This window comes from Chenopodium album, chromosome 9 (assembly GCF_948465745.1).
Source record: "Chenopodium album chromosome 9, dcCheAlbu1.1, whole genome shotgun sequence".
NCBI classification, from domain to species: domain Eukaryota; kingdom Viridiplantae; phylum Streptophyta; class Magnoliopsida; order Caryophyllales; family Amaranthaceae; genus Chenopodium; species Chenopodium album.
Window position 1 is genome coordinate 50,750,599 of NC_137842.1, and position 11,531 is coordinate 50,762,129.

General features: G+C 38.2%; 1 protein-coding gene across 1 annotated transcript in view; it reads left to right on the forward strand.

Moving 5' to 3' along the window:
* The window catches only part of LOC145558551 (uncharacterized), a 30,112-nt gene extending 24,155 nt beyond the window's left edge, over nt 1-5,957 (forward strand). Inside the window, exons 15-19 of the mRNA XM_081619826.1 lie at nt 1,210-1,296; nt 3,852-3,902; nt 4,002-4,085; nt 5,113-5,163; nt 5,520-5,957. Of these exons, the coding sequence (XP_081475952.1) occupies nt 1,210-1,296; nt 3,852-3,902; nt 4,002-4,085; nt 5,113-5,163; nt 5,520-5,603 (357 nt within the window). The 3' untranslated portion in view covers nt 5,604-5,957. The remainder of the gene's footprint in view (nt 1-1,209; nt 1,297-3,851; nt 3,903-4,001; nt 4,086-5,112; nt 5,164-5,519) is intronic.
* Nucleotides 5,958-11,531: the final 5,574 nt, after the last annotated feature.

Consider the following 11,531-nt stretch of genomic DNA (forward strand, 5'->3'; position numbering starts at 1 on the left):
TAAATATATATATAAAAAGGAACTTGTTACAAATATCTCAGCCACTCCCTAAGTACTACCCTGTACCCACTACAAGCACCCCTCCCCACCCGCTCCTACCACCCCTTACCTTGGGCCGGTGACCCCACTCCCCTCCTTTTTCCCGATCCACAACATCCCATCCCTCCCTGTCCCCTTTCTCACTTCCCCACGTCTCCACCTTGACACCTAACCCTCTTTCTTTCTCCTATTTCGCTCTAATTCGCCGGAAATTCGCCCCACAAATTACGGGACCGAAGTCATTTTTTGAAACTTCACCGGAATCCGACTTCCCTATCAAGAACTTTCCTTACGAGATCATCTAGGTTGGTTAAGGGTTTGATTTTCGGGGAAGGGGGTGGTGTTAGGGTGCGGGAAGTGAGAAAGGGGCTGGGAAGGGGTTGTCATGTGTGGGGGTAAATGGACGGGGGTTAGGTTGCCAGTGCCGTGAGAGGGACGTGGTCGCCGGCGGTGACAGGGAGGAGGTGGCAGTGGTGGACTGGTGGGGAAAGGGAGCGGGTGAAGATTTTTTTTTAATTTGTTTGTTTAATGTAATTATAATTAACTTTTAATAAAAAAATAAAAAAAATTTGATCAAAAAATTGACTTCTTTAGTAGGTTGTAGGTCATTGGACCTATTGAAGAAAATACCCTTTAAAACTTGACTTATTTTGAGCTGATTAATAACTTGACTTATTTTGAGCTAATCACTCAAAGGTTGGCTTATTCTTACAAATTTTCCTATAGTTTATTTGTGGGTAGTTCTACTCAATTATTTTTTGTTTTTATAAAGTAAATCTTAAAAAAAAGTGTTAAAAGGTAATTTTTTTTTTTTTTTTTTTTTTTTTTCCCAATAGTGTCTACATAGTAGGTTCAACAACAATTTCTGTAAACTATTAATAGACAACTGAAATATTCTAAACTATAATCAGAATAACTTAAGTGAATAATATGGTTAATTTTACACCAAGTAGTACTTGTTTAGTGGTAAAGATTGCATCTCACCATAGACACTTTAGGTTGTGGATTCCCTTACCCTCTCCCCCCCCCCCCCCTCCCCACAAGGTTTTTGTCCATTAAACCGGGTTGAGTTTACTTGTGCGCATTTTCTAGTGTTAATGGCTCTTGTGATTTGAAGGTTAAAAAGTATTACATATCTTGATCCTGATTGTATTTTACTTTATTGCACAGGTGTCCATGGGATACGGAGCTATTACAGCTCATTCACTGATGGGTTTGGAAGCACGTGGGATCCTCTTTGTTACTCCTGGGATGGAGGTTATAGTTCTGTCTCTTTTATAAAAAAGATTATTGGTCCTCTATATTGCTGTCTTATGCTTGAAATATTTTTGCAAATATAAACCAAAATAATTGACTTTTTTGCTTGCCATCTGGAATTGAGGGTATTGAGATACCATTAGTTTTAGTTTGTTAGTCTATTGCTGTTACTCAAACACGGGTATGAGTGTTGGGTGTGGGTACATATCCAAGTGTATGATACATCAAGGATGATTATTTCAGACCTGACAAATGGGTCATTCGGGTCGGGTTTGGGTCGGGTCGGGTCGATTTGGGTTTCAGGTCAACTTCGGGTTAGGAATCGGGTCCAGTTCAAGACGGGTCAATTTCGGGTCGGGTTAATTTCGGGTCAAGTATGTTCGTGTCATATTAAATGTTCGGGTTGTTTTATTTGAATTAAGCTTAAATCAATAATTTTATACGCAGTATATATTTTGTTTGTTATAACAAACCCTATCAATTCAGTTTATGAGCTTACCTACGATTAAAGATGAACAATTTGAGTTATTTTTGGTACAAGACATTTTAAGTTCAATTATAGGGTAATTTTAGTTCAGGACATTTCGGGTATCGGGTTTGTTCGGGTCAATTTCGTGTATCGGGTCTGTTCTGGTCAAACAATTCGGGTGAATTTCAGTCGGGCAAACTTTGGGTCGGGTCAGTTCCGTTGTCGGGTCAGGATCGGGTCAACTCCATTTTCGGTTCGGTTATGGGTTGGGTCGGGTCAGTTTCGGTTTCGGGTCATTTTCGGGTCACTGTTTTTGGGTCATGGGTTGGGTCATCGGGTCTGGGTCAGAATTGCCAGGTCTAGACAAGCATAAATGGATCATATTTTGGAAGGTCTTTCCACATGAGATTTAATGTAATATACACACATTTTCGGCTGACTCGTTGATTGTTAAAAGGCTTATTTGAAGCCCATTTGTGAGCACATACCACTAATGTTCTACTTTTCTTTCCTTGATTTGAACGTTTTCTTCTATGACTGGTTCAATCTAGTTTAAGTGTCTTAGGTGAGCATTAAAAGTGTCAGGTAAGGGTTCCACACCCATGTCGGAGTCGGTATGAAGAGTCGAAGTAACATATGTTGTTAGAAGTCAAATTTGAAGGCTATCGTTGGCTGGTTCATGGTTTAACGAGTTCTACTGCAATATGGAATTTACTTCAATTAGCATTGTGTTACTCAGGTTCAGGGGTAAAAGTAAGAGTATTGAACATTGTGTCTATTTCTTGTGCATCTACCACAAAATACCACCTTAAAGTAGCAATATTTATCAGATTTAGTGAAGTATTCTGTTGATAAATTACAAATGTGCAATGGAGAACCTGAATGTTCTCCGGGACTTACAGAGGGTCTTTTCCAGAAAATGTTGAAATGAAAGAGGAACCTGATTGTCTTCTAAAGGTGGTTATTAGTATAGCAAAAGACTGTCAAAAGTTAAAAGAAGTAAATTAGGAATCATGTACATCGTAGGCACTAGGATATTCCACATTGTATACCTGGATTGTCCTATGACAGCTTTAACTTGGATAATAGAACCTTTCTCTGGCAATTGCTCTTATTTGTTGGGAGGTAAGTAGTGGGGATACGAATGGGTTTTGGAATTAGGTTTTATAATCTATGTATGTTTGTATATAGAATTGCCTTCCAGATTAGCAGGCCCACAAAGTATCTGCACTTACAACAAGAGTAGTGGAGATCATAACTTTTGCCCAAATCCAAAGAACACCGATGAATGGAAAAAATGTATGTGGTGTATATTATTGGGTATTGGTGTATACTTGATTGTAGGTTAACCCCCTAAATAAATAGGCACTGGTTGAGCAATACTTATGGAAGAAAATAAATTGGGAGAGGAAAGTCGTGAGTGAAATGGGCAAGAATCAACGAACTCTGAAATGGCTACTTAATGAAGCTAATAATGGCAAAATTATTATCTTGAAATCAGCGAGTTAATAATAAATAAGACAGATTCCTAAAATTAAACAGACCCACAGCCCGTGCCTTGCCATGAACCTAGCCCAGCTGGTGCATGTGGTCAACCAATCAGTTTAGCGGTTTAGCCCTTTACCAAACAAGTGGTAATAAACTCTCCTTTATGAATAGTTGAAAATATTGGTATTCTTTTCATGCAGGTAGATTGTGGTTTATCTCTCGTTGGGATGTGAATTTGAACTCATTGAATTTCCAACACATTGTGTGGCCTATGTATATGGTTGCATTCTTGTGTCAGATTGGATTGACATTGGATACAATCCTTCAAATCCAAGTCTGAATATTGGGTTTGTCTCAGATGCTATCAACTTGAAATTATTGCGTTACCTTGATAGTGACACACTGACAAATGACACATCATTGATTTAAACCATTTGAGATTATGCACATTGGGAAAAAAATGATTCATCTTTTCAATTAATATCTTGCTTTTGTATCCCCTCTCCACGCTGATGGAATGTTTATTCTTGTTTGCATTTGAGCTTCTTCTATGCCTTGATTGGCTTGTTAATTTGTGTTGACAAAATTTTGAATGCAGACATATGATGGCATGATCATTGGTGAACATTCCCGTGATTCAGATCTTGATGTAAGGGAATTTAACTTTTTTTTCCCCTATGATTCTCTCTCTCCCTCTGCATTATATTTGCATTAACTTTTAACTGATGTTGGGATTTCTTTGTCACAGGTTAATCCTGCCCGGTGTAAGGAGCTAAACAATATACGTGCTGCTTCGAAGGATGAAAATGTGAAACTGTCACCTCCTCGCCTTGTACGTAATCCTAAACTGACCCCATCTTTCAAATCTTTATCATTTCTGCTCTAATATGAAGTTTGGAAGTAAATTGTGATATTGCTTTTTCTCTTGGCAAGAATAAATCTGTTAACCAACATGATACATTTAAGGCTATAGGTGTTTTCTTAGCATAAATCGATGTGTTATGGAATCATTTTGATTTGGTTGGTATTTTTCTCTGTTAAGCTGGTAAATGAAAAAGGAGGTGATAATCCCTGTATTACTGATGCTATGAAATTATGAAAGGTGTATATGCCGCAATATTCCTCCTACCTGCATGTATTAAATCACTTGCTTTCCAAGGCTCATTTTTTAATGATTTGTTGACAAGGGCCCACTTAGGCTGCAATCTCCAAATCGTCCTTGTTTTTATGCCTCGCCTAAGTCATTCACATAGTTGGGTAAGGTGAGGGAAGCTGGTGCATCACAATAAGTGAAACCCTTCAGCAGATTATTTCACATATTACTATTGTTATTGAGGAACTATCAACGAATTTAATGCAAGACTGCAATCAAACTCCTAAATGATGTTTCTAGTTAAGTCAGTGGTATTTTGCTTCTGCCAGAGAATGTTACTGAAAATATTTTACTGTTTTGTTGATATCCGAGCTCGTTGTCCTTATCTCCAACAGAATATAAAGGAGAAAAAAAAAAAAGTGGGACTTCAAAAGTTGAAATACTACGTATAAGAGTGTGGTTCACATTAACAGTTAGAATATTTAGGCAAGTCTTTGACATTTGAGAAAGACTAAGATATATCAAATACGAAGTAGTAGATTTGAATAGAAATTATCATCCTGAATGTTCATATAAAATTTTGGCTGTTTGCTTGAACTGTTTGAAATCTTGATGTGGTTTGCACCAGAAGGTGGTATAAAATGGCTTGGGTATAAAACAAGGAAAATATGCGCACACACCCACACACACACACACACACACACACACACACACACACACAAATGTTTGAAGGTAAGTGTTAACAGCTCTATGATTTTGCTTGCAGATATCTCTAGAAGAAGCAATTGGTTATGTTCAGTCTGATGAATTGATAGAGGTAAGCTGAATTTTAGCTTAGCTGATATGATGATTGGAAAACTTTAAACTTCCTCTCCATTTTTCTTTTGCAACACAAAATATTATATAATTATTTGGAAGCATATTAAATAATACTCTGATACGTAGTATATTCTCCAAAAGCTTGCTATTTAGGACTAAATTTCACAAAATTTTGGATTGAAATTGGTTTTAGAGAACTTAGCCAGTATATTTGGAGCGGATATTAATTTGAAAAAAAAAAAAATCAAATTCAGTACTCCTAAAATCCTACTAAAAAATATCAAGATCTGTGTGCTGGATCTAGTTCTTTTTAGACTGTTGTCTTATGCAAATATTTATTGACTTGTTGTGCAGGTTACCCCCAAATCTATTCGGTTAAGGAAAAAATATCTAGACGTAAACAAACGCAAAACAATGAGCAAGAGGCCCAAGGAATAAAGACTAATTGATACGCAATAATTAGTAGAGTTATGAGACTTCGCTTGTACGTTGTTGGGCAAATTCTGTAGGAAGCGCCATTTAATGGAAGCAGAGTGAGGAGCAGTGAGCTTTAAGCCTAAGGAGTAAGGACGAAGTTCCTGACCTGTTCCTGTTTCATTTATATTGGGGATCACATCTAGTAGTGACCAGTTTTTGGCTTAAGATTTTGTTGTTGATTTATAATCAATTTTTGAACTCACTGAAATGCAATCCATCTCTTGTATCAATTTATGGCAATAAATATTCAAACAGGTATATATGTTATGTATACATATAAAAAAAAATAGTGATATACAAGTTATATTTTGGACATTAGCAGGAATTTTGTAAGTTATTACTATCACATTGTCACGCAATGAATTTTATTAAATAAAAATGATTATCAATTTATCGTGAAATTATAAAAAAAAAATAATAAAAAAAATTACGTTAATGTTCATTAAAAATAGTGCCATGTTCATATTTAACAAATGCTTGTATTTTTTTATTATTATTTTTTTTGAAAGAAACAAATGCTTGTAATGATATTACCAAATTCTAGTTTTAATGCTCTATCTTAAAAAATATAACTTCAAATTCAATATATATAAAAAAAAATATGAAGATAAAACAGGACATTTAGGTTTATTTAAAATGCATGTATGTTTAGAATTTGTATTTTATTTTTAACCCCTTTTGATTATCCCAAATTAGACAAATAAATTGATGTTCATTATCATTAAAATGTTTATTATATGCAAATTGATGTACATATTTATTCGTTAACCAGAATTAATTTATGTTCAGATTCTAACTCAAATGTGCATAAGAAACATATAAAATGTTTAGACATATAAATTAATAGGTTTATAATTACAAAATTCTAAAAAATTATAAAATTACTTAAATCATAAGCAAAGTATCAAATGTTCAAAATATAACTCAATATTCCATTTAATATCAAGCCACATCCTCCTCGACACCCAAGCACATTCATACATGCTAAGGTATGAGCTGTCACTTGATTTTTAGCTTACAAGTGGCTTTTTAGGCTATGCTTTGAATGGAGTCGCCTCTAAATCAAACCACCATGGGACAATCATATATATATATATATATATATATATATATATATATATATATATATATATATTTTTGTTTTTGACAAGACGAACTAAGAATTAAAAATACAAAAGCAAGAAACAAACTAGTAGGACCATAACAACACACGACGCTGACGGGCTAGAGTTGCCAACCAATGAGCTGGAGCCACCCACTGACGAGGAACCTTCCTGACTTCACAGAACAAAAACTGAGTAAGGATAACCTTAATGTCCTGCAGCAACCATAAGCATGAGATATCCTGACACCTCTTATTTGTAAGGAAGGTTAACAAAGTTAAGCAGTCCGTGTAGATCAGCAGACGCCTAAAACCACGACGATCAGCCGCCTTAAGAGCCCACAAACAGGTCTGCAGCTCAGACTGAAAAGCCGAGGAAGAAGTGAAAGCTCAGCAACCGCCACCAAGTACACTGTCTGAATCCAAATATCTAAATACCCAACCTGCCCCTGCAGCATGGTCTTGGAACGTATAAGCACCATCAAACACAAGGCAAATATCAGCATGGGAATCCGACGAGCCTTGAAGAAGACATGAAGAAGAAGCATGCTGTCGAATAGTAATCCCGGAAGAGCGAACAACAGACTTAAAATCCTCAGCCGCAAAACTACGAGAAACCCAATCCTGCATTATATGACGAACAAAACCAGAAGAAAAAACAGCCTGACGAAAGACCTTGTGATTCCGAGCAATCCAAATGGCCCAAAAAAAAGAAACTAAGTTGACCAAAGTTTCCCAAGACTTATTCGTTGTAAATCCAAAACTATTCCAACAAACCAAGCAGAGAATTTAATGTCACGACGAACTTGAAGAGACGAAATAAGAGGAACAGTCAACCAGACATCCAAAACCAAAGGACAATCTCGAAAAAGATGTTCAACTGATTCATGATTTCCTAGACAAAGAACACAAGTGGTATCCACTGGAATCCCATGCTGCTGTAAAATACCAGTGAGAGGTAATGCATTATTAAGAAGCTTCCAGTAAAATAAATGCAACTTTGGCAAAAGCGGAAGACCCCAGAAAACCTTCCACCATGAAGAAGGGAAGGAAGAAACCTCAGTAGAGTGGTCTAGATTTCTTAACATCATGGCGTAGGCTGATTTTGTAGAAAATTCCCATCCTTTGAATATTTCCAGTAAACAAAATCGTCCATTGGTCTACTCGGACGTTCCAAAGCCAAATTACGGCCAGCTGTTGAGGAATCAAACAATTGATGAACCCGAGAAGTATCCCACGCGTATGAACGCGGATTAATGATAGAAGAAACATGAGACGGGAGATGCGTCTCACTATTATCTCGAAACGAAATTGAATCCCCAGGAACCCAAGAATCTTGAAGAATGTGAACCTGAGAACCCGAGCCAACTTTCCAAGCAACTCCCTTAGCTAAAACCGATAAACCTTGCAAAAGGCCATGACACCCCCAAGAAGAACCAGGAATCCTCCGAGTCTGTAAAAGATGGAGAGAAGGATACCGCGCCGAAAAAATTCTGGAAAGAAGAAGTTGGGGGTGATGATGAATGCGCCAACACTGTCGAGCCAACATAACCGAGTTGAACGAATGAAGCTGACGAATTCCTAAACCTCCCAAACCCTTTGGTAGATGCAGAAGAGTATTTGAACGTAAAGATAATCCCCGAGAACGAGGTTCCGACTTCCACCAAAAACGAGCCAAAAGACTATCCACCTTGGAGCAAATTGACGAAGGAACCTTAAAAACTGAGAGAATATGATTGAAAGAAGCAACGAGAACAGAGTTGATAATAACCAATTTGGCTGCAGAAGATAGGCCCAAGGAAGCAAAAGCAGACAAGCGCTAAACCACCTTATCAATAAGGAAACTAAAATCCGTAACCTTACTACGGCCAAGCTCCACCGGTAAACCCAAGTAAGAGCCTAGAGTAGGCTTGCAGTGAAGCTTCAAACTACCAGCGAGGAAATCTCGATAGTCCGATGGAGTGTTAGGACTAAATTTCACAAACGACTTCTGAAGATTAATCACTTTAAGAAAGAAAGAAGAAGACAAGAAGATTAGGAAATTGGAATTTGAACGTTGAATGTTGCTTAACGATGTGCATTGGGTAAAGATATTGATTTGAGGATTTGATTACTCCCGTGGTTTGTTTATGTTTTTTTTTTTTAAATGCTGCACTTGCCTTTATTCTGATCTGCCTTTATTTTTTCTAAATGACACCACTTATTATTTTGAAAAGCTCTTACATCAATCAATAAATCATCAATATATTGTACTCTCTCCGCACCCCTTTTGTTTGGCACTTTTGTAGGAAAATCATGGGAATTAATGTGGAGAATGTAAAGTAATGAAAGTATATGAGAAAATGAAAGAGATATTTTCAATTAAAAAAGTAATAAAAGTAGATTAGAAAAAGAAATTAAGAGATTTTAGAGTGTAAAATATTAAATTAGTCAAAAGTTGGCATATTTTTTATAGCAAATGTTAGGGTAAAATAGGAAGAGGTATTTATAAAGACAAAAAAATGAGGGTATAAAATTCTTTTTATGTATCTAAATAATTAAGAAAATATGAAATGTGACAAACATTTAGAGGCACCAAAAATGGAAAAAATAACAAACAAAAGGGGACGAAGGTAACACTAAAAGATCAGCAAATCAATGTGAGGCTGACACATGTTGCTCTATGATTTGCTTGTCTTATAATATAGTAAATGAAAAATAAAATTAAGAAACCTTAGAATAATATTTTTGGTTAAAATTTATTGTAATAATCATATTGATTTTGATAGAATCTAAACTGTTTGGGTATAAGTTAATTTATGGAATGACAAAAGCTAACGAATGCCCCAGGGGCATTGGATAAGATAGCTAAAAGTAGAAACATTAAATTAAAAATTAGCATTTGTTTTGGGTAATTTTACCCATGCCACGTGGGCCAACCAACTTATGACATGTGTCATACCCAGATTAGTCCAAATTGGACCAATCGCCATTTGACACGTGTCATTCCCAGAATCTGGGAGAAAAAGGCGACCTTCAAGAGCCCAAATCCCGAGAAAGCCATTATTCGACGCATCCCAACAGAATTAGGTCAGAATGACCTAATCAGGGGAACATTCCCCAATGACCCTATAAATAGGGAGATTTCCCCCTATTTAGGGCATCTAAAATTTATTACAATATACCTTACATTCTCTTACATTAGAGAATCACCTGATCTCGGAATCCGAGAAGATCTCACCTAAATTTCCGCACTTTTTCCTACTCTCACTCAAGTACTAACTTGATCGTCGGAGGCGGAGCTCCAACCACCTGGAGTCTCCGTTGTTTTCCAAATACAGGCCGCGTTCACCAGTCTTCGAGATGTAACTCTCCCGAGGGACAAAAACACCCAAAACATTTGGCGCCGTTTGTGGGGAGAGTACCTTAAAGATGGTTCAAGAGTCTGTATCGCCTCCTGACCCCAATAGTAATCAGCCGAAGGTCTTTACAGACTAGGAGGATGATGACCTTCAGGTTGAAACATATGTGGCCAAAGATGGGTCAATCATTACCAGGCGCCTTCGTCCCAGAGATAACCTAGAACGAGGCGAAAGCCAGGCGAGTACCAGAAGGCCCCTGTGTAGTCGGAAGGGGAAACCCAGATGGCAAGCGAATCAGCCTCAATCACCAGGGACTAGTTTCAAGGGTAAGATCAAGGATCTGATCACTAAAAGCAAGGCTGGCTCAAGCAAGGGTCACTCGGCAAAGAAGACTCCTCAGGCTGAGAGGAGGAAGACAGTCAGGGACAGGCAGCTAACTCCACACCCAAAGGAGTAGGCAGCCGCAACACTTAATTGGTCCAAGATTCTTCTGCCCTAGAAGGGTCCGAGGAGACCCCGCCGGCAGGATCAACCGGGGGTAACAACAAATTTACTCTGACGCTCGGGAAATCATCAAGCGTGGGAGAAGTTAGCAGCTGTTTGAGTCAACCTCTACTTCGAGCTTTCTAGACAGCTTTAGAAATACATCTGCAAGGAATACTCAATCCTTACATGAGAGCCATACAGGCGGCAATACCGTCCATTCTGGCTTTCAGATGATTGGGAATGCACTGTATGTACCCCCTATGGTCTACGGTCCATATTTTCCGCATTTCATGCAGCCGACCCTCTTTGGGGGTCAGGCAGCATACAATCTCCAACCTTTGGTCTGGCAGCTCCGTCTACTCAAATTTGGTGAATAAACTTTTGCGTTCACCAAGGAGATAACCGAGGCAGCACAGCCGACCAAGGTTAAAAATGTGTTGGTAGGTGCCTATGACGGTATTACCAACCCGGAAGACCACCTCATGGCCTACTCCAAATTCATACACATGCAAGGGTTGGAAGACGCTATGTGGTGTCGGTGCTTCCCGGATACATTGAAGGGCATCGCCCAACAATGGTTTGGCCACCTGCCAGCCGAATGCATTGACAGCTTCAAGAAGCTTGCCTTCCTGTTTGCCTCCAACTTCTCAATGAACATCCCTGCCAAGAAAACAAGTCTTGATTTGAGCACCATCCAGCAGGGAGAGAGAGAAGGACTTCGCTCTTATATCAGGCGGTTCAACTTGGTGAGAATACAAATCCAAGGGTTGTCTAACAAGGTAGCCTAAATAGACTTCTTCAAGGGTCTGAAGGACGGGTTGACCTTTAAGTTCGACCTTATTCGAAAGAGGGTGTTCACCCTTTAAGAGGCGTTGATAGAGGCGGAGAGCTTTATCCAAGCTACCAACCTCTGCTCGTCCAGTTATTAGTCGGACTCCAAGAAGTCTGACAAGCAAAAAG